This window comes from Manis pentadactyla, chromosome 16 (genome assembly GCF_030020395.1).
Source record: "Manis pentadactyla isolate mManPen7 chromosome 16, mManPen7.hap1, whole genome shotgun sequence".
NCBI lineage: Eukaryota > Metazoa > Chordata > Mammalia > Pholidota > Manidae > Manis > Manis pentadactyla.
The window spans coordinates 74,731,457-74,753,267 of NC_080034.1; the positions used below are offsets into that span (position 1 = coordinate 74,731,457).

At 44.1% G+C, this 21,811-nt stretch overlaps 1 protein-coding gene across 3 annotated transcripts in view; it reads right to left on the reverse strand.

The window, feature by feature from the left end:
* Positions 1–15,091: 15,091 nt before the first annotated feature.
* The window catches only part of CDKAL1 (CDK5 regulatory subunit associated protein 1 like 1), a 615,335-nt gene continuing 608,615 nt past the window's right edge, over positions 15,092–21,811 (reverse strand). For all 3 annotated transcript variants that reach the window (XM_057494166.1, XM_057494167.1, XM_057494165.1), the window contains one exon: positions 15,092–15,642. In XM_057494166.1, the coding sequence (XP_057350149.1) occupies positions 15,466–15,642 (177 nt within the window). In that variant the 3' untranslated portion in view covers positions 15,092–15,465. The remainder of the gene's footprint in view (positions 15,643–21,811) is intronic.

Sequence of the window (21,811 nt, forward strand, 5' to 3'; positions counted from 1 at the left end):
GCTGGGAGAAGTGCAGGCAGGTGTGCAGCAGCTCCGGAGCGTTTCCAGGGTCTCGGTGTGAGCTGGGCCCCTGGGCGGCTCGTCAGGGGAGGAGAGCTCCCAGGGCGATCCCATGAGGGCAGCGCGCTCCGAGAGCATCCAGTCACCTTCCCAGTTTGGGCGCGTGTGTTTTCATAGATGATGTTTATTGTTTGGGGGCTTTGTGTTCTCTGTCTCCTTCTCTTTTGATTTTTATGTTTTCACTCAATGTGCAGATGACAGAATCGTCTGTACTGTGATTGCTCAAACCGCTCCACCCTGGAGAAAACCGTGCAGGTCGGAGAGCATGCTGGCTGGCTGCAGAGTGGCTTGGTGTTTCCCAGTATCTGTCATCGTAATGTTTGTCACAGCACAGGAGACGTATAGTGGAAACGGCTATCCAGGCAGGCCAAGGGGCCATGCGGGTGGGGCTTTTGCGAGTCTGGTGTGATCTGATACAGGACTATTCTTTGCCAGTGATTGTCTGGATATTTGCTAATAAAGTATCTTCAAAAATATAAAAATAAGATTTTTATATTAAATGTGTGCCATTTCCCAGACATACTCAATGATAAGTTCCAATAACAGGTTTTCCTTAGCAATGAGCACCCAGATCCCTGTGTGTTGTTTGGGGGTGTGAAATGTGAGAAAAAGAAGGCTGTGGAGGGGAGGGGGCCACGTTCACGCTGATGAAGTTTCCAGAGCTCGTGAATTACGGCATATTCTATGAGGCAAGAAACAATTCTGTGCTGTATCAATCTTTTAAAAAACATATTAAAACAGCACTGAGATGTCACTGTATATACAAGTACTAAAAGGGCTAAACTACAAAAAATGGATAATATCAACTGCTGGTAAGAATGTGGAGCAATAGGAACTCTCGGTCAGTGCTAGCGAGCGTGCAAAATGGTACAGCCACTTTGGAAGACAGTTTGGAGGTTTCTTACAAAGCTAAACAGACACATACCATACATTCCAACAATTGCACTCCTTGGTATCCAGCCAAATGAGCTGAAAACTTAAATCCATGCAAAAACCTGCAAATAAATGTTTATATGTAATTGTCAAAATGCAGAAGCAGCCAAATGTTCTTATAGGTGAATGGAACAAATCATGGCCATACAATGGAATTTTATTCAGTGATAAAAAGCCATGAGCTATCAAGCCATAAAAAGATGCAGATGAATCTTAAATGCATATTGCAGAGCAGGAGAAGCTGGCCTGAAAAGGCTAACAGAATATGATTTCAACTGGACACATTTTAGATGAGATAAAACTATAGCTCTATATAGACTGTACAGAGCAGTGGTTGCCAGGGACTCAGGAAATGGAGGACAGGGCCAGATAGGTGAAGCATAGAGATGTTTTGGGCAGTGAAACTATTCTGTGCAATATTGTAATGGTGAATAAAAGGTATGAAGCACTGTCAAAACCCACAGAAAGATACAGCATAAGGAATAAACCTTAACACATGCAAATTAAAAAATATCATTCCAGAGGTCAGAGAATTCCAGATGGGTGCAAAATATGGCAAAAATCTGAACGTGTCCAGATGTATGAAACAATACCATTGAAGGGGGTGGGGGAATAATTAGGGGACTTAGCTAATTAACTTTGGAAATGAGTGGAATCTCTAAGACTACGGGAACCCTACAGAAGAGCTGTACTCTGGTTTGTAAAGTGGCCTCCCACAGGGGAGCAGGCTGCCAATTCTGTTACTGTCACATATGTTCACTGGACTGGACAATTAAGCTAATGGACAGTGGGTGATGGGAGCCAGGTTTCTTACTGCTGGAGTGACAATTTACAGGTAAGTAAGGAGAGGAGGCAAGAATGACATGTATAGTAGTACTATAGAGTTGAAGACATCAGTATGAACTCACACTTTTTAGCTTAATATATAGATACAGAATGTAACATTTAGAAATACTTGCAGAAATTCCCACATACAGGTTCAGTAGTCTGTCTTCCCTGCTCTGTCTGCTGAGAAAGCCTAGAAGCAATGGCACCCCAAAAGCAATGAGCACACCTGGATCCCAGACCTTGTTCTCCAATACCATTTGCTAATAAAGGGAAGCAGGGCTCCCCGGAGAGACGGCTGATTCTAGGACTGGGACAGGAAGCTTATAAGACGAGCCTGGGGCATCTTGTAGTGCCCGAAAGGAAGGAAGGGCATAAGAAAAACAAAAACAAAAGAACCCCGTAGCATTGATGATGGACTATCAAAGGGACACAGGGGCCACCTGGAAAAGCACCCAGTGGCCACACAGCTTTGAGCAACAAAATAAACAAACTTGGACTGGATTAGAGCTCAAAGTATAAAATAACAGCCTTTACTGATGTATGGGAATGATAGAATCAATAAATAAGTGAGGGAGAAAGATGCCAGAAGAACCCCAGATTATTCACATAGATAGTCTGCCCTCAGGCAGCTGGAACATGCCTCCCTCTTCTCCAGTGTGGGCTGCGCAGAGTGACCTCCCTCCAAGGAGGGCCTTCACCCCAGAGTCGCAGGGCAGCCCCCGCTGGGTTCATGCATCAGCGGAAGGATCCTCAGCTGAGTTGGCTGAAGCTGAGCAAATTTTGAAGAGGCTGAGATCTGTGTTTGTCCTCTCTGAGCCCCTGGGACACCTTTTGGAATCTCCTTTAGCAGAACATAGCTGTTTCTTCCATCATGGAGCAAAGGTGATCCCATGAAATTCCATCACCCCGAGAGCGCTGCCTCTGTCTTACAGTCAGGGACCCACCGCACCGAAACTGCCCGAGGAGCCTGCTGACAATGCACATGTCTGGCCTGCAGCCCAGACTTCCTCTGCCAGGCTCCCTGGGGGAGTGAGGAGGAACAGGAGCACAAGGGCCAGGAGTCAGCAGTTTAAGAAGAACGACAGGTGATTCCCACAGTCAGTATTAAACTGGAGAGTGACAGGTACGGGACTCAGCTGTGTCACTACTGCAGAAATAAAATGTTTACTTTAAGAGAGGATATAAACACCATCACAAGAAAGGAATCAGCCCATTTCAGAATGGGGACGTCTATCAGGCCGCTGACCCGGTTTCTTTCACAAGTCAATGACATAGATAAAAAGGAAAGAGGTTAAAGCTGACTTAAAGGACACTTCAGATATAAACTAATCAGATATAATGGATCTTGTATGGACCTTGATTCAAACAAATCAAAGGCAAGGTAGTATTTTAAGACCACTGGGGAAATGTAAATCCAGACTATTTATTGGTTGATACTAAATAATTGGTGTTTACCGTTCATCTACTGATTGGATACTTTGGTTGCTTCCATATCTTGGCAACTATAAATAATGCAGCAATAAACATAGGGGTGCATGTATCTTTTTGAATAGATTCAGAGACCCTGAGAAATGACTGGTGGTCACCACAGGGGAGGGGCTGGGGTGGGTGGGTGAAATAGGTGAGGGGGATAAAGAGGCACAGGACTCAGGCATATATAAACTAGTCACAGGGATGGCAGTGCAGCCTGGAGCACATAGCCAGTGGTTCTGTAACGTCTTCCTGTGCCGACAGACAGTAACCACACTAGTGGGGGTGAGGATTTAATAACGTGGGCAACTGTTGATCCACTGTGTTGTATATGTGAAAGCAATATAAGACTGTATATCAACTATACTTCAATTAAAATAAAAGAATTAGTGTTAATTTTGTTATATAACAAGACACCACTCCCTATTTTCAGTTTGTATGCTTAAGTTCTTTTTGGGAAATTGTTTGACGTCTGGCATTTGTTTTAAAATGCTCCAGCAAAAATTTTAAAGTGAAGCAACAGGTGCAGGAAACAGATGGAACAGGTGCAGCAGCCTGTATGAATGCTCCTGAAGGTGAGGGGCAGGCCCTGGGGCTGCTGTGCTCCAAACCATCAGATATGTTTGAACATGTTTACAGCAAATTGTTAGGATCTGAGGCCATGGAAATGCCTAACCCAGCAGGACGAGTTGCCAAAGGTGGACTTCTAGTAAAACCACTTGGTGGTTCCTCAAAAAATTAAACAGATTCAGCATGGGACCCAAAGGTTCCACTGCATGTATCTACCCCAAAAGAAATGAAAAGAGGAACAAATACATGTACAAGCTTGTTCACAGCAACACCAGTCACGCTAGCCAACAGGGGCAAACAGCCCACTGGCCATCAACAGGCGAATGGATAAGCCAGACACGGCATATACGTATGGCTGAAGGTTATTCCTGAAGGTAATGAAGTGCTGATGTTTGTTACGACAAGAGTTGAAAACATTACGCTAAGGGAAATGAGCCAGACACAGCAGGACAAATATCAGACGATTCCCTTCCAGGAGGAAGGTGGAGTGGGCAAATTCATGGGCAGACAGCAGAATAGATGTTACCGGGCGCTGAGGGGAAGGGAGAACAGGCAGCGACTGAGTGCCTGCAGAGCTTCTGTCTCGCCATGAATCATCTGACACAGATGGAGGAGGCGGCTGCATAGCACCCTGGGTATACAAAGTGCCACTGGATGTTCCCTTTACGATTGTTAATTTTATATCATGTGAATTTCACCTCAACTTCCAATGAAGGTGGAATTCTAGCCACTGGGGGAAGGATTCTGAAGGGCAATGTCAGGGTCCCTTGACGACCTCTGGGAAGCCGGGGGATCTGCAGCTTTACACCTGTCTGCTCTCTCGGCGACCAGTGGGAGAGGTGTGAACAAGGGGAAATGCAGCAAGCAGCCCCAGCTTCTGCCGGACCCACTGTTTTGTGAGCCCACACACACTGCGCCCACATGAGCTTCTTTGACTCCTTGAAGGGAAAGTTTTCATGGGATTCTGCTGACTCAGGCCTAGAGTCCTTCCTCAGGAAAAACTCCTGTGAGGTTGAATTGAGTTAAATCCACAGAATCAGACTGAATTTTAATACGTTACACATCATCACTGACACGGCTACTCTGATGAACAATTAGATCTGTCAGCCGCTGGGGTAGAGCTGCTCGCAGGGCAGCACAGATGCCCTCCCCAGTACACAGATGCCCGAGGCCAGAGAACGTCCCGATGCTACGGCAGCCCAAACAGGCTGAAAAGTGAAAGGGGTCCTACCTCTGTACTTACTGAAGCCGCAGGCCAGGGACTGCCTGGGGTTAAATGAGATTACATTCCATCTGCTACTTAACTTCAGGGACCTCCTGGTCTTTGCACATGCGCTCTTGCAGGACAATGTGGTATCATTTTTTCCTTCCTAAATCTAATTTTTATTCAATGTCATAAATACTTGCATTACTTTGTGTATTTATTTTCCCTGTAGATCACGGACATGTGATCGAGGACGAGCAGGTGCCTCTCCACGGGCGGGCAGCACAGATGCCTGGTGATGGGGCCGCATGAGCCGGTCAGGCTTGTGGAGGGGACGGCATGAGCTAGAGGAGGGCTGGCAGCAGGAATAGTCATCATTCCTCATCATCTGAGCACTCCTTTGTCCCAGAAAACTGATGTAGCTGCCCTAAGGCTAGCCTTCAACTTTTACCTAGACATGATCTTTTCAATAAATGCAGTTTTTAAAATGTAGCTGAAACTGATGTTGTCATTCCCATGCAGACAGGGGCTTAATAGAAACATTTTAGGAAAACGTTTTTGAAAGAAAGAAATTAAATTGGAGAATAAATGATAAAGCCTCACAGGGTGATTTGGGAGGTGCAAGGGAAAGGACTGCTTCATAATTTTCCTCTCAAAAATCAGCCGAAGCAAAACTAACCTGGGGTGTACCTGGGCCACCTGGGCATGAGCTGGGCTGCAGGGCTGGCCACACAGGAATGAGGACTGACCCTGGGCCTGGAAGCGACACCTACCAGCTCTGCCCCCTCGAGGCCCCCAACCACCAGGGCATCCGGGAGAGAAATGGGAGCCGCCGGACGGCTGCCACGGCCCAGTCACAGGGGCTGCACGCTTCGTCAGAAAGGTGAGGTCTGCCCACATGTCCTTGCTTGTAAACTCCTGTCTGCAGGACAGTGAAAGAAAAACTCAGAGGGCTGCTCACGTCCCCAGTGGGGGTTCTGCCCCTACTTTCAAATTCAGACGAGACTCCAGGAAGTGAGCCAAGCAGTGTGGTGTCACTGGCCAGGTCCAGCTGGGTGCATGGCGGGCGAGGAAGGTGGACTGGGACCTCAGCGCGGGCGGGAGGACGCTCCCCTGGGCCCAGTTCCGCTTCGGCCCCTCTCCGGCTCTGCTCTGTCTCCTCCCTTCTGCTTCGTCTGTTTTTAACTGACCACTGTAAGCCTCAAGTCCAGAGCCTTCCTCAGCAATGCAAAAGAGAATTTATTAACACTTTTTATCTTTCACTTTTTAAAATGGTAACCTTCTATGTGCAGCGAGTGACATAGATTCTCCATTTTTGTAATAATTTCTTTTAAAATAGACACATTTGCGTTTCCAAAGTGACTGACTGAAAGCAAACTATTAGTAAAGTTTTGCCAAGGCGCTTGGCTATGACAAAAGCCACAGGGTGTGAGAAACCTCATGACTGGACAAAACCCTCTCGGCCAACATTAATCAGCATCTATCATAGGCCACTGTGAGGAGCATTTTTCACACCCGATCGTCACAACCCACTAAGGTCGGCATTGCAAGACCCAGAGGACAGAGAGGGGTGCTGAGTTTTGAGGATGAATTTCACTGCACAAGATCACACACTAGAGAAGCCAGAACCCGACCTCCCCTCTAACAGCGGAAGCACTGAGCTCTCAGTTGCAACTCACTACTTCTGGGCTCTTCCCTTCCCGGCAGAGCGGAGCTGCGCCCTCTGATTTGTGAGAAGGGGATCTCCAGGAAGACCTGCCGGCTGCCTCCCCAGGCTGGACCTCACAGTGTCCCCGTTTCCTCTTCTCCTCACTGGGTCCACACACGCCTGGGCCCCGGTCATTACTTACATTCCCGGCCGCACCCTGCTTTGTCCCCGAGCCCTACTTCAGCTCCGTCTCGCGGTGACACCGTCCTGCACAGTCCACTGCTGTACCAAGTTTTGCTGCGAGGAGGCGGTGCCTGCTGACCTCAGTGCGAATTACGACATCCCGAAGGTTCCATGTTTTAAAGTCATCCGTTTCCATGAGGAGGAACTCTATTTCCACCCATTGCAGGAAAAGATTAGCAGCTTGAAATCACTTCGACAGTGGTAGTTGGTCTACTGAATACCACAGGGAATTTCAATTCCAGCCTGTGAAACTGTAATTGCTTCCCACGGAGAAGCGAGGAATCCTGGGTACGGCCACGGCCAAGCTCAGCGACGCGGCTGCCACATCAGAACTACTTGTTGTTTCTCAGAAATCGCTCCAGTTTCCATATGGGGAATGGAAGTAAATTAACAGAGGCTGTCAGCTGTTCAGAACAGCACAGACAGCAGTGTGACAGAGGTGGGTGACCGTCCAGCACAAAAGGTAACTTCTTCTCTTTTTCCGGTTAAGATAGTTTCACAAACAAATTTCATTACTTAAGGTATGCAGCTAAATGATGTCATTATTAAGTAAAAAATTATCTGGCCCATGACATGGTAAGATTAAAGCAGCCAGTTTCTATTCACTCCTTCCGGGAAGGAGTTGGGGTGGGGGTGGGGGAAGTGGCCCAAAGAGTAATTAGAATAATGAGGATAGCGGGTCCCCGACAGGCTGATGTTCGCAGGGGATTAAAAGTACCTGCTATCAAAGTTAAACCGTCTGAGAAACTGCTCCCTGGCCACGTTTGGTACAAAGACAATTTGGAGCTACCACACCCGAGTACAACACACTAGAGACAGAGAAAACGACCTGCAAAGGGAAGGGCTTGCTGCCTGCCAGCTTCAGAAGGTAGGGGAGGTTCTGACCAGTACCAACGGGCTCTGAAATTAAGGTTGTTTTTCCCACTGAGGGTCGGAAAGGAAAGAGGGGCTAAACATCACTGCTTAGGAAAACAGGGTCTGTGCATTGCCTTTTTGTTTAAGACCCAGACGTGGGCTTCAGTTTTCCTCATTTGATGATGTTTTAGGGCAAATTTCACATATTAGATTTCACTTTTCCGATTCAAGGAATCGTGCCCGGGGCCCCCATCTGGGCGGACTTCCCTTAGGATGATCCCACCTCAGCGCCTCCCCCAGACTCCACCCCCTCTGTGCCGGGATCCGCTCGTCCCCCAGCACTCGGGCTGATACCCCTTCCCCGCCCCGTCAGCGTGCCCGGTGTTCGTGGCCTCCGTCCCCCTGGGCTCGCCCCGCTGCAGAAGCCTTCGCGGACCGCCCCGGTCTGCGTCAGAGCTCCCCCCGTGCCCCGAGATGCCCTGTGTTTTCCACCTTGAGTGACCGGATTACAGTGGCCCCGCTTCACAAGAGCCTCAAGTCATAACCCCAACTCCGGCTAAGTGTTGACAGATCTTCCCTACCGACAGAGATAAACTGTATATAACGAAAGGCACATTTATGTTAATGACGGAGGGAGCTACTCAGCCCCCGGAACAACAGGTAGACCTGGTGCCAGGGGCCGTGTGAGCGCATCGGGTTGTCCGTGACCTGCGGACCCTGAAGAGCCCCTGGGTCAGCCTTAGGAGGAAAAGGGGAGGGTCTGCGCCACTCCAGGTGCAGGGAAGGCAGATTCCACAAGGTGCCAGAGCCAGGGATAATTACTACTGTGCTACAAAATATATCACGGTTGCAACAAAGTCTGCAAACTCAGGTGCAAGGCATAGGAACTCCTTCCTGTAACTGCCTCGGGTTTCTTTTTATAACTCAACTTTTTATAACCCATTCCAGGAGAGACAAAACCAACCTGGGTCAGTTCCGCACAGCACCGCCCACCACCGTCTCTCTGGGGTTGGACTGAGAAGTCAGGGTATGGAGACAGTTCTGGGGTCGCCTCTGGCCCAGCCAGCGTGGGCTGCACAGGCCTTCTCTTACCTGTGATGGAGGCTTGAAAGTTCAGTTACACTCCGTTTCTGGACACAGGTAGGTCCCAGGTTCTATGCTAAAGCATTTCAACGCCAAAGAGGCCACCTGGGACCCCTGGTCCTTGACTCTCCAAACTCAAGGCGCAGCCATAGACACGTCGCTTAACTCCTCCAATCCTCAGCTTCTCCACCTACAGACAAGGGAGTCCGACTCTGGTTTCTGTGCTCTTATTCCAAGATGAACTGTAGGGATCACTATCCTTGCCTTTTCCGGCAAGACCAGGTCCGAGGTGACGCCCAGAGACACAGGCTGATCCCCTTTCATCAAGCATTGAGAACGAGCAGTCTTCCCATGCACCCTACTCACATTTCAAATATCTCTGCAAGAAAGTCTAGACTTCCCCACGCATTTCAGAGAAACAGGCTGTTTATGACTGCTTACCAGGAGGCATGTGGCGGTGACTTTCTGCGAGCTCACACCTGTGACTTTAACACTGGGGTGACACAGATTTCACATTTAATGTTGCTGGGAACTCAGGGCAGCTCCTCTGACAGACAGCTCGACTTTGCCACACAGCACGAGGGAAAGCTGGTGCTAGATTGCTTGCCCCCCACCCCCTGCCACTTTCCTTTGATTGGCATGCTTAATGGCATTAAAAGTATTCTTCAGCCTGAAATACAACAGTTTTAGCTACTGGATTTTCTTGTAGTTTGTGTAATTCTGATTGCCCAAGGAAATCTGGTTTGATAACATTTTTTTAGACTGCTATCCAACCACTTTTACTTTTTGTAAGACTGGAAGGAACTTTCAACTTTTCTAACACCAAAACTCTGAAGAGAGAAAACGAGAAGAGGGATCTTAATTGGAGACTTGCAATTCTTACCCTGCGTGGATGGGGTGAGATCTTAAACCTGGGAGGAATGCAGGAGAAGAGAAACTACTGGAGAATCAGAGGCAAAACGATACAAAAGCAGGGAAGATGGGAAGTGGTCATGGGCAACAGACACAGAAGCCGCCCCTTTTAGAGGTTTGCAGACCATTCTCCAAAATGACACAAAACCCAGCCCAGCCTCAAAGTTTCAGGATGGAAACCATTTAAAACACTTAAAAGTAAATTTCAAAAGATCTTTTACTTCATCTAGGAGGGACCCAGACTCCACAAGCTCCATTTCTTGGTTCACTTTGACTTCTGATTTTAGTTTTGGATATGGAACCAGATGTGATATTGATTATTTACCATTGTTTCCTGGGTGAGAGGCTGTGCTTTAAGCAGGTTTACTTATTCAGGCCCAAAACGTGAAGTTGAGATTGAAGTCTAGTTTTTCCTGTCTTGTAGACATGGCAGATTTTAATACTTTACTGGGCCAATAATTAGCTATTTAGGTTTTCCTGTGAAGTTGGGAACTGCGGTAGAGGACCATGATTTGGTGTCTACATGCAGCAGAAGCCCTTCCCTTGTATCTCAAATGATAAGTAAATTCACAGAAATCACAGTGGCTAAAACAAAACAAAACAAAAAACACAGAAACAAAAAACCAGGAACATCTGCCCTGTAAGATCGCAGCGTGAGATCATTTACCACACGTGGCTTTATGTTTACTGAGAATAGAGCATATGAATTCTTAACTGAACAGGTGTATTAACAGAATTTGAGATACGGAAGATCAAAACCAGAAAGCTGAACTCTCATCTGATTCGCAGTGGCTAAGCAGAAGAGGTGGCAGGTGCTGGAGGGGTACAGGGTTGCTAGGTCCCCAGAGGACATTCAGGGTGGCAGTGCCAGTGCGAAGATTAAGGATCAAAGATGCTGAATTACAAAGACAGCGGCTTGACTCTTACACTGAGGCTCTTTCCTAATTAAAATAATGGTGGGCTCACACATCCCATTCGAGCTACGTGCTGCCACAACTACAAAACAAACCCACCCCAGGATCAGCAGTACAATGACAATGACAAGAGGCACCGCCAACGGGCTAAGCAGCGGCTTGCTGACTCAGCTCCTGAAAAAGGCAAGTTTGGAAGCTTGGAATCAGATGAGAAACCCAGAACCCAAGACATAGATTGAACTCTCACTGAGCCTTGCTTCCTGGTCCCTGAAAAAGTGATTCCACCACATCGTACATTTCCAAAGGCGTCAGTGCAGGGCAAGGCAAGAGGGGCATGTGGCTGCAGCGCCCGCAGGAGCAACAGCCCCCCCCCCGCACCGTGACTGCTCGTCTCTCCAGGGGAGCTCTTCAGAGCCTGCACTGCTTAGGAACCTCTCCAGAAGCCTGGACTGGCTCTTCCTTGACTATCAAGTCAAGTCTAGATTCCTTAGAAGGGCATCAAAACCCTTCACAATGTGACCTGAGCTTATTTCTTAGTTAATTTTCGGTTATTTTCCTTATATATCCTTCACTCTAGCCATACTGTTTCTCAAATTCACCATGCATCTTTATACAATAATACCTTTTTTTGTTTTGGTAAAATAGTCATGATATTTACCATTTTAATCATTAGTAAGTGTAAAATTCAGTGAAAAAATTTTTACAAAGTTGTATAACCACCACAATTATCTATCAAATTGTTTTATCATACCCAATATGAACTCAATACTCATTAAACAGTAACTCCCCATTCCCTCTCCCCTGAGCTCCTGATAATCTTTATTCTACTTTCTGTCTCTAGGAATTTGTCTATTCTAGGTATCTCATGTAAGTGGTATCATATATTTTTCCTTCTGTGTCTGATTTCACTGAGCATGTTTTCAAGGTTCAAAGCATGTTGTAGCATGTGTCAGCATTTCATTCCTTTTTAAGGCTTAGTAATATTCCATTGTATATAAGTACTACATTTTGTTCATGCTTTCATCCATTAATAGGCATTTGGGATGTTTCCACCTTTTGGCTATTGTGAATAAAGCTACTATGAGCACTGGTATAAAGACATGGTTAGAGTCCCCGCTTCTAACATTTTTGGATATCTAACTAGATTGGAATTGCATGGTCATATGGTAGTTCTAGGCTTAGATTCTTGAAGAACTGCCAAACTTTTCCAGAGGGGCTAAACCATTTTACATTCCCACGAACAATGTATGAGCATTTGAAATTCTCCACGTCGTCCTTGTCAACATCTATTTTTTTTCCCAGTGGCAGCCATCCTAATGTGTATGAAGTATTATCTCACTGTGATTTTGATTTGCATTTCCCTGATGATTAATGATGTTGAACTGTCTTTTCATTTGCTTATTGGTCATGTGTGTATCTTCTTTGAAGAAATGTCTATTCAGGTCCTTTACACATTTTTTTAAATTGGGCTGTTTGTTTTTTAGTTGTTGAATTATAGGAGTTCTCCATATATTCTGGATATTAATTTCTGGTCAGAGATATGACTTGCAACTATTTTCTCCCATTCTGTATGTTGTCTTTTTACTTTCCTGATAGTGTCCTTTGATACACAAAAATTCTTAACTTTGATGAAGTGCAAAGTTTTTCTTCTTTTCCCTGTATTTTTGGTGTTACATCTATGAAATTGTTGCTATATTCAGTGTCATGAAGATTATCCCCAATGTTTGTTTTCTTCTAAGAATTTTACAACTTTAGCTCTGAAGTTTAAGTCTTTTACCTATTTTGAGTTAATTTTCATATTATGGTATAAGGTGAGGGTCCAACTTTATTCTTTTTTTTTTTATCAGTTTTTCCAACACTAATTTTTAAAAAGACTGTCATTTCTATATGGAATGGTCTTGCCATTCTTAACAAAAATCAATTGGCCATGTATGTGAGGATTTTTTTTCCGTGATCTCTATTGTGTTCTATTAGTCTATATGTCTATTCTTATGCCAGTACTGTATTGCCTTAATAACTGTAGCCATATTGTAAAATTTGAAGTTGGGAAGTGTTTGAGTTTCTCAACTTTATTCTTCTTTTTCAAGAGTGTTTTGGCTATTTGGGGCCCCTCATGATTCCCCATAAATTTGAGGGTTGGCTTTTCCGTTTCTGAAAAAAATGTCTCTAGAGGGACTGTGTTGAATCTATAACTTGATTTAGGTAGTACTGGCATCTTAGCAATTTTAAGTCACCCTGTCCATGAACATGGGATATCTTTCCATTTATTTAAATATTAAAAAATTTCTTTCAGTAAAGTTTTGTATTTTTTAGCCTAAAAGTCTTCTACTTCCTTTGTTAGACTTATTACTCAGTATTTAATTCTTTTAGATGCTATTGTAAATGAAACTGATTTTTCACTTTTTTGGATTGTTCATTGGTGTACAGAAACACAAATGATTTTTGTGTGTTGATCTTACAGTCTACAACTTTGCTGACTTTGAAGCAGCGTGAATGGACCAAGACAAGCCACAGGCTTCTGTTTTACCAGAGCGGGCCACGTTAAAAAAAAAAGCCTGGAACTACAAGAACCCATGAGGTACAACATGAGTCACGCTCACAGCTGGCAGGGCGGTCATCCCTCCACGGCTGGCCCTGCAGGCATCAGGGCAGGCGTGGTGATGGCCGGCGCACACCCACTCCTGTCTCACGCAGCACGTGCTGCTTGCTCGTCGCCTGAGCACGTGGCAGCAGGGGGCTCTGCTCCTTGCACTCCCCTGAGACCTGGGCCGAGGGAAGCTTCACCCTGACACATGCGTGCGCCACACCCCTGTGGCAGGAGGAGCACCTGGCAGGTGCTCACTGGCTCTGGACTTCCTGCCCCAGATAAAGCCACGACCCTCCCACTCCCCTCATGTGGGTGCAAACAGGCCACAGCCAGGCCGACCCCCAGAGGGGCCATGGAGATGTGCTGCTGTGCTCTGGGGGGCAAGGAGCGGGGCTGCAGAGGCGACAGCTTTCCCAGCGACCGCTCGTGCTCCCACGGCTCCCAGGCTCAGTCTCCTCTGGAGTGCTGTTCACGGAGAACCACGCTCCCGACACCACCGTACCAGCTCTCCTCCCTCCCTCCAGCAGGTCGTGGAGAAAGCAAGCCGGATGTCCAGACCACTGCAGCTCCCCGCCAGAGCGTCACCGAGACGGAGCCTGCTACCACGTGTGATCTGGTCCCTGCTGCAGGGCTTCCGAGCCTCTGGGACAAGCCGAGTGGAGCTGCAGCCTGACGGGGGCTGGAGTGGCATGTGGACCGGGAGAATCCTGCAGCTGAAACAATCCTTAAGCATGGCAGGTGCGGTTGGCGGGGGGCAGCGGGGCTGTTGGACGGCTGGGTCTCTCGTTCTCTCCCAGGATGAGAAATGAAGGAGGTGGAGGAGAGACAGGCATAGAGCCAGAGGAGAGGAAGGGTGGGGGAAGAGGGGCACAAGGGGAACAGAAAAACCTGTTTCCAGTGGGCTGCAGATGTAAAGCTTTGCTTATGTCCTGGATAGTGTTGTTCTAGGCTTTGGGCACCATTTCCACATCTGCTGGGTTTTTGTTCAGTAAGTACCACACTGCTTATGAACAGAGCAACAGCTGTGTGTATCTCCAGAAGGGAAGTCCCAGCAGGCTTCTGCACTCTGCCAACACATCTCCCTCCTCCTGCTGAGCAGTGCCAGGCGATCCCAAGTGGATGCCCCACTGCAGGCCTCTGGAGGAGTAACGGGCAGATCCTTTGAATTATAAATGGGATTTCCAGGTTTGGGAGAAATGCACTAACACTAAAGCTTTTTTTTTCAGCTCACCAACTGATGACATATATTAAATTTTAAGTTGGATGGCTTAAATGACACATAAAAGGCTGAAACATTTTTAGATATAGGAAGAGCTAATCAGGGCTGTGGGTTTAAAGATGAAAACTGTCCTTAGGTAACCACACGGCGCCTTTTTTCTCTGTGCCTATTCAATCCAAACAGCTTGTTTAAATTCTGATAGTCATTGCACTTTACACCAACTCCTTTTATTGTGAAAGAAGTCAGTTCATTTAGTAAAGGCCAGTGGTACCAGGTAGAAATAAATATTTGCTGTAATTGATTGAAAATGTCAGAAAATGGGCACAGCTTGTTTTAGACAAATCCATCCAGTTTCTGGAAGTTTGTGGGCGCCAAAGAAGTGGGTGATTTTCACACTTTTCAAAATGTTGTCAAGAGTCCTGTAATTGGCAGGCTTTCCCTTTGTATTCCAAAAGGATTCTTGGTCCTCAAACAGGCTTCTATGTAAACTTTTCAAGAACGCATCTGCCATGAAAAATAAGATGTTTGTAGCATTAGGACTCCAAACAAAGCATCAAGAGAAAGATACGTTTAAAAATGTTTATTGAAGATGGAAAATTCTTCCCTCCTTAGGGAAAGGTGCCCAGACTTATTGGTCATTTGGTTCTGACTTGAAGACTCGAGATGTAAAGAAAATGCAACCACTTGCATTTCTTGCCAAGAATAAACCACAAGGAGCTTAATTTAAAAGATATGCTAGGTTTCAGGTCAAGTAAGCAAACATAGGCCCAACTCCATAAGACACAGGGACAGCCTCACTGAACACTGTGGCCAAAAGGGAGGCAGTGAGACCACTACAAACTATGGCCCTGTGAGAGTGGGTATGCTCGCTTTCCTGTTCACGGAAGATTTTAATCGGCAATGTATTCTTCCTCACAGATGCTTCATTTAGTTGTGTTTTTAATTGTAGACTTTGACCAAAAAGGCGAACAGAAGTGCAAACAGAGCCAGGCCCGCAGACACCCTCAGCACACAGTCCTTCGGCAGCAGTCTTCGGTTAGGTGCCAGGTCCTCTCGAGCAGCAGCGGAGGCGTGGGGCAGGCAGTGCAGGTGACGCCCAAGCCTATTTCTGAATTCCTATAAAGAGAGAAGCATTGGGGAAAAAATGATTTTAAGATGCACAAAAAGCTCTACTGTGATAACAATCAAATAATGGGTCCTTAGAAGGAATTATCTTTCTTTTGCTTTATTGAGACACAATTGACATGTAACATTGTATTAATTAGGTGTACAACATAATTATTCAATGTCTGTATACACTGCAAAATGATCACAATAAATCTAGCTGACATCCGTCGCCTCACATAGTTACAAATTCTTCTCCTGATGAGATCTTTTAAGATCTATTCTCTTAGCAACTTTCAAATATATAATACAGTATTATTTATTAACTGTAGTCACGATGTTGTACATTACATCCCCAGGATTTATGTTATAACCAGAAGTTTGTACCATTTGACTCCCTGCCCCCTGGCAACCGCCCTCTGTTGTCTGTACCTATGATCTTGTCTCATTTTTTAAGATTCCACATATAAGTGAAATCACAGGGTATTTGCCCTTCTCTGACTTAATTCACTTAGCAGACTGCCCTTGAAGTCCATCCATATTGTTGCAAATGGCAAGATTTCCTTCTTTTGAAGAGCTTAATAGTATTCCATTGTATATGTATACCGTATCATCTTTATCCATTCTCACTGATTGACATTTAGGTTGTTTCACTATCTTGGCAATTGTAAACAATGCTGCAAATGAATATGGGGGTGTAGGTATCTTTTTGAGTTAGTGTTTTCATTTTCTTCAGATAAATACCTTGAAGAGAAATGGTTGTATGGTATTTCTATTTTTAATTTTTTGAAGAACTCCATATGGTTTTCCACAGTGGCCGCACCAACTGACAGTCCCACCAACAGTGTAGGAGGGTTCCTTTCCTCCACATCCTCCCCAACACTTGCTATTTCTTGGCTTTATGATAGTGGCCATTCTGACAGGTCTAAGGTGATATTTCACTGTGGTTTTGATTTTCCCTGATGATTAATGATATGGAGCATCTTTTCATATGCCTGCTGGCCATCTGTATGTCTTCTTTGGAAAAATGTTTAGGTCCTCTGCCTATTTTTTAATCAGATTTTTTTTTGCTACTGAGTTATATGAGCTCCTTATATACTGTGGATGTTAGCCCCTTACCAGGAATCAGATATATGAGCTGAGCTGCAAATATTTTCTCCCATTTAGCAGGCTGCCCTTTCATTTTTTTTTTTTTTTTTTTTTTTTTTTTTTTTTTTTTAGATAATTATTTTTTATTGAAGGGTAGTTGACACACAGTATTACATTACATTAGTTTCAGGTGTACAACACAGTGATTCAACATTTATATACATGATAATTCTAAGTACCAGCTATCACCATACCAAGTTGTTACAATATTTTGACTATATTCCTTATGCTATACATTACATCCCGGTTGCTTATTTATTTTACAATTGGAAGTGTGTACTTTTTCTTGGTTGTTGTTGTTAGGGCATCTCTCATTTTTATTGATCAAATGGTTGTTAACAACAATAAAATTCTGTATAGGGGAGTCAATGCTCAATGCACAATCATTAATCCACCCCAAGCCTAATTTTCGTCAGTCTCCAATCTTCTGAAGCATAACGAACAAGTTCTTACATGGAGAACAAATTCTTACATAGTGAATAAGTTACATGGTGAACAGTACAAGGGCAGTCATCACAGAAACTTTTGGTTTTGCTCATGCATTATGAACTATAAACAGTCAGTTCAAATATGAATACACATTTGATTTTTATACTTGATTTATATGTGGATACCACATTTCTCTCTTTATTATTTTTAATAAGATGCTGAAGTGGTAGGTAGATACAACATAAAGGTAGAAAACATAGTTTAGTGTTGTAAGAGAGCAAATGTAGATGATCAGGTGTGTGCCTGTAGACTATGTGTTAATCCAAGCTAGACAAGGGCAATAAAACATCCACATATGCAGAAGATTTCTCTCAGAACAGGGGGGGTGAGGTTCTAAGCCTCACCTCTGTTGATCCCCAATTTCTCACCTGATGACCCCCCAGCGACTGTGCCTGTCTTAGGTTGTTCCTCCCTTGAGGAATCTTACCCGTCTCTGGCTAACCAGTCATCTTCCGGGGCCACACAGGGAAATGTTAAGTTGGTAAGTGAGAGAGAAGCCTTATTGTTTGAAATGGTTAGCTTTTTATTTCTTTGCATATTTATGCCCTGTGGCTTCTATGCCCAGCATTTGTCTTGAGGTATCTTTACCACTTGGAGGAGTTATGATACTCGGTAAATTTGATATGAGGCACGAATTCTATTTAAGAATTCGTTGTAATTAGGAAGGAAGAAGAAAAGCTATAGAAGTAGCAGGCGGGAGAAAACATGGGAAGATTGATTATTTCTTTGACATATCTTCTTGTAGAGTAACTTCAGCATGTATATGTTTTAAGCTACTACTTAAATTGCGCACACACATTAACATAATAGGAGTATAGTTACATAACCAAAGCATACCTGTAATTACCAGCCATCTCCAGTGAAACCAAGAAAACCAGTTAGGCACCCTAGGCATTTGTGAAAACTTATCAATGATATGATGGTTATTATCTAACTGAATTTGAATAGTTTGAGAAAAATCAGACAAATTAAAACAACCCATTCCTGGGCACTGTTCACATCCCATATGTTCTTTTAACAGTAAATAGTCTGTAGTTGTAAGATTTTGGAGCGCTACAATTTGCACTTCTCCTAATTCTTGGTTGAGTTCCAACAGTATAGATCCAGTCAAATTTGTTGTTTTACTGTATGCACAGGCCAGCTTAGATATCTCCTTCATTCCCATGGCAAGTCCAGGAGCTGGTGGGATGAGTGCATCTACAGCTGTAGCAGTGCGTGGATCTTTGTTGGGGTTTTTTGATGATCATCTTCTGGCATGAGTCTTCCCGAGAGTGCTGATGTTGGAAGTTCTCTTTCATATCGTTTCTTAGTTCATTTTCGGGGTAGCCAAATTAGGCTTTGATCCTCTGTATAAACACAAACAGACCCTTTGCCTACACTTTTATATGTCCTTTATATTATTGTGTAGAACTCATTAGAGGTCACCACATAGGAACTGCATTTTTTTTTTTTTTAATCATTAATCTACACTTACATGACGAATACTTACGAATACTTTGTTTACTAGGCTCTCCCCTATACCAGGTCCCCCCTATATACTCCTTTACAGTCACTGTCCATCAGCGTAGCAACCTGTTGTAGAATCACTACTTGTCTTCTCTGTGTTGTACAGCCCTCCCCTTTCTCCCACCCCGCTATGGATGCTAATCTTAATACCCCCCTACTTCTCCCCCCCTTATCCCTCCCTACCCACCCATCCTCCCCAGTCCCTTTCCCTTTGGTACCTGTTAGTCCATTCTTGAGTTCTGTGATTCTGCTGCTGTTTTGTTCCTTCAGTTTTTCCTTTGTTCTTATATTCCACAGATGAGTGAAATCATTTGGTATTTCTCTTTCTCTGCTTGGCTTGTTTCACTGAGCAAAATACCCTCCAGCTCCATCCATGTTGCTGCAAATGGTTGGATTTGCCCTTTTCTTATGGCTGAGTAGTATTCCATTGTGTATATGTACCACATCTTCTTTATCCATTCATCTATCGATGGACATTTAGGTTGCTTCCAATTCTTGGCTATTGTAAATAGTGCTGCGATAAACATAGGGGTGCACTGATCTTTCTCATACTTGATTGCTGCATTCTTAGGGTAAATTCCTAGGAGTGCAATTCCTGGGTCAAATGGTAAGTCTGTTTTGAGCATTTTGATGTACCTCCATACTGCTTTCCACAATGGTTGAACAAGTTTACATTCCCACCAGCAGTGTAGGAGGGTTCCCCTTTCTCCACAGCCTCGCCAACATTTGTTGTTGTTTGTCTTTTGGATGGCAGCCATCCTTACTGGTGTGAGGTGATACCTCATTGTAGTTTTAATTTGCATTTCTCTGATAATTAGCGATGTGGAGCATCTTTTCATGTGTCTGTTGGCCATCTGTATTTCTTTTTTGGAGAACCATCTGTTCAGTTCCTTTGCCCATTTTTTAATTGGGTTATTTGTTTTTTGTTTGTTGAGGCGTGTGAGCTCTTTATATATTCTGGACGTCAAGCCTTTATCGGATGTGTCATTTTCAAAGATATTCTCCCATACTGTAGGGTTTCTTTTTGTTCTATTGATGGTGTCTTTTGCTGTACAGAAGCTTTTCAGCTTAATATAGTCCCACTTGTTCATTTTTGCTGTTGTTTTCCTTGCCCGGGGAGATATGTTCAAGAAGAGGTCACTCATGTTTATGTCTAAGAGGTTTGTGCCTATGTTTTCTTCCAAGAGTTTAATGGTTTCATGACTTACATTCAGGTCTTTGATCCATTTTGAGTTTACTTTTGTATATGGGGTTAGACGATGGTCCAGTTTCATTCTCCTACATGTAGCTGTCCAGTTTTGCCAGCACCATCTGTTGAAGAGACTGTCATTTCGCCATTGTATGTCCATGGCTCCTTTATCAAATATTAATTGACCATATATGTCTGAGTTAATGTCTGGATTCTCTAGTCTGTTCCATTGGTCTGTGGCTCTGTTCTTGTGCCAGTACCAAATTGTCTTGATTACTATGGCTTTATAATAGAGCTTGAAGTTGGGGAGTGAGATCCCCCCTACTTTATTCTTCTTTCTCAGGATTGCTTTGGCTATTCGGGGTCTTTGGTGGTTCCATATGAATTTTTGAATTATTTGATCCAGTTCATTGAAGAATGTTGCTGGTAGTTTCATAGGGATTGCATCAAATCTGTATATTGCTTTGGGCAGGATGGCCATTTTGACGATATTAATTCTTCCTAGCCATGAGCATGGGATGCGTTTCCATCTGTTAGTGTCCCCTTTAATTTCTTTTAAGAGTGACTTGTAGTTTTCAGAATATAAGTCTTTCACTTCTTTGGTTAGGTTTATTCCTAGGTATTTTATTTTTTTTGATGCAATTGTGAATGGAGTTGTTTTCCTGATTTCTCTTTCTGTTGGTTCATTGTTGGTATATAGGAAAGCCACAGATTTCTGTGTGTTGATTTTGTATCCTGCAACTTTGCTGTATTCCGATATCAGTTCTAGTAGTTCTGGGGTGGAGTCTTTAGGGTTTTTTATGTACAGTATCATGTCATCTGCAAATAGTGACAGTTTGACTTCTTCTTTGCCAATCTGGATTCCTTGTATTTTTTTGTTTTGTCTGATTGCCATGGCTAGGACCTCTAGTACAATGTTAAATAACAGTGGGGAGAGTGGGCATCCCTGTCTAGTTCCCGATCTCAGCGGAAATGCTTTCAGCTTCTCGCTATTCAATATAATGTTGGCTGTGGGTTTTTCATAGATGGCCTTTATTATGTTGAGGTACTTGCCCTCTATTCCCATTTTGCTGAGAGTTTTTATCATGAATGGATGTTGAACTTTGTCAAATGCTTTTTCAGCATCTATGGAGATGATCATGTGGTTTTTGTCTTTCTTTTTGTTGATGTGGTGGATGATATTGATGGACTTTCGAATGTTGTGCCATCCTTGCATCCCTGGGATGAATCCCACTTGGTCATGGTGTACGATGGTTTTGATGTATTTTTGAATTCGGTTTGCTAAAATTTTGTTGAGTATTTTTGCGTCTACGTTCATCAGGGATATTGGTCTATAGTTTTCTTTTTTGGTGGTGTCTTTGCCTGGTTTTGGTATTAGGGTGATGTTAGCTTCATAGAATGAGTTTGGGAGTATCCCCTCCTCTTCTATTTCTTGGAAAACTTTAAGGAGAATGGGTATTATGTCTTCCCTGTATGTCTGATAAAATTCCGAGGTAAATCCATCTGGCCCGGGGGTTTTGTTCTTTGGTAGTTTTTTGATTACCGCTTCAATTTCGTTGCTGGTAATTGGTCTGTTTAGATTTTCTGTTTCTTTTTGGGTCAGTCTTGGAAGGTTGTATTTTTCTAGGAAGTTGTCCATTTCTCCTAGGTTTCCCAGCTTGTTAGCATATAGGTTTTCATAGTAGTCTCTAATAATTCTTTGTATTTCTGCGGGATCTGTTGTGATTTTTCCTTTCTCATTTCTGATACTGTTGATTTGTGTTGACTCTCTTTTCCTCTTAATAAGTCTGGCTAGAGGCTTATCTATTTTGTTTATTTTCTCGAAGAACCAGCTCTTGGTTTCATTGA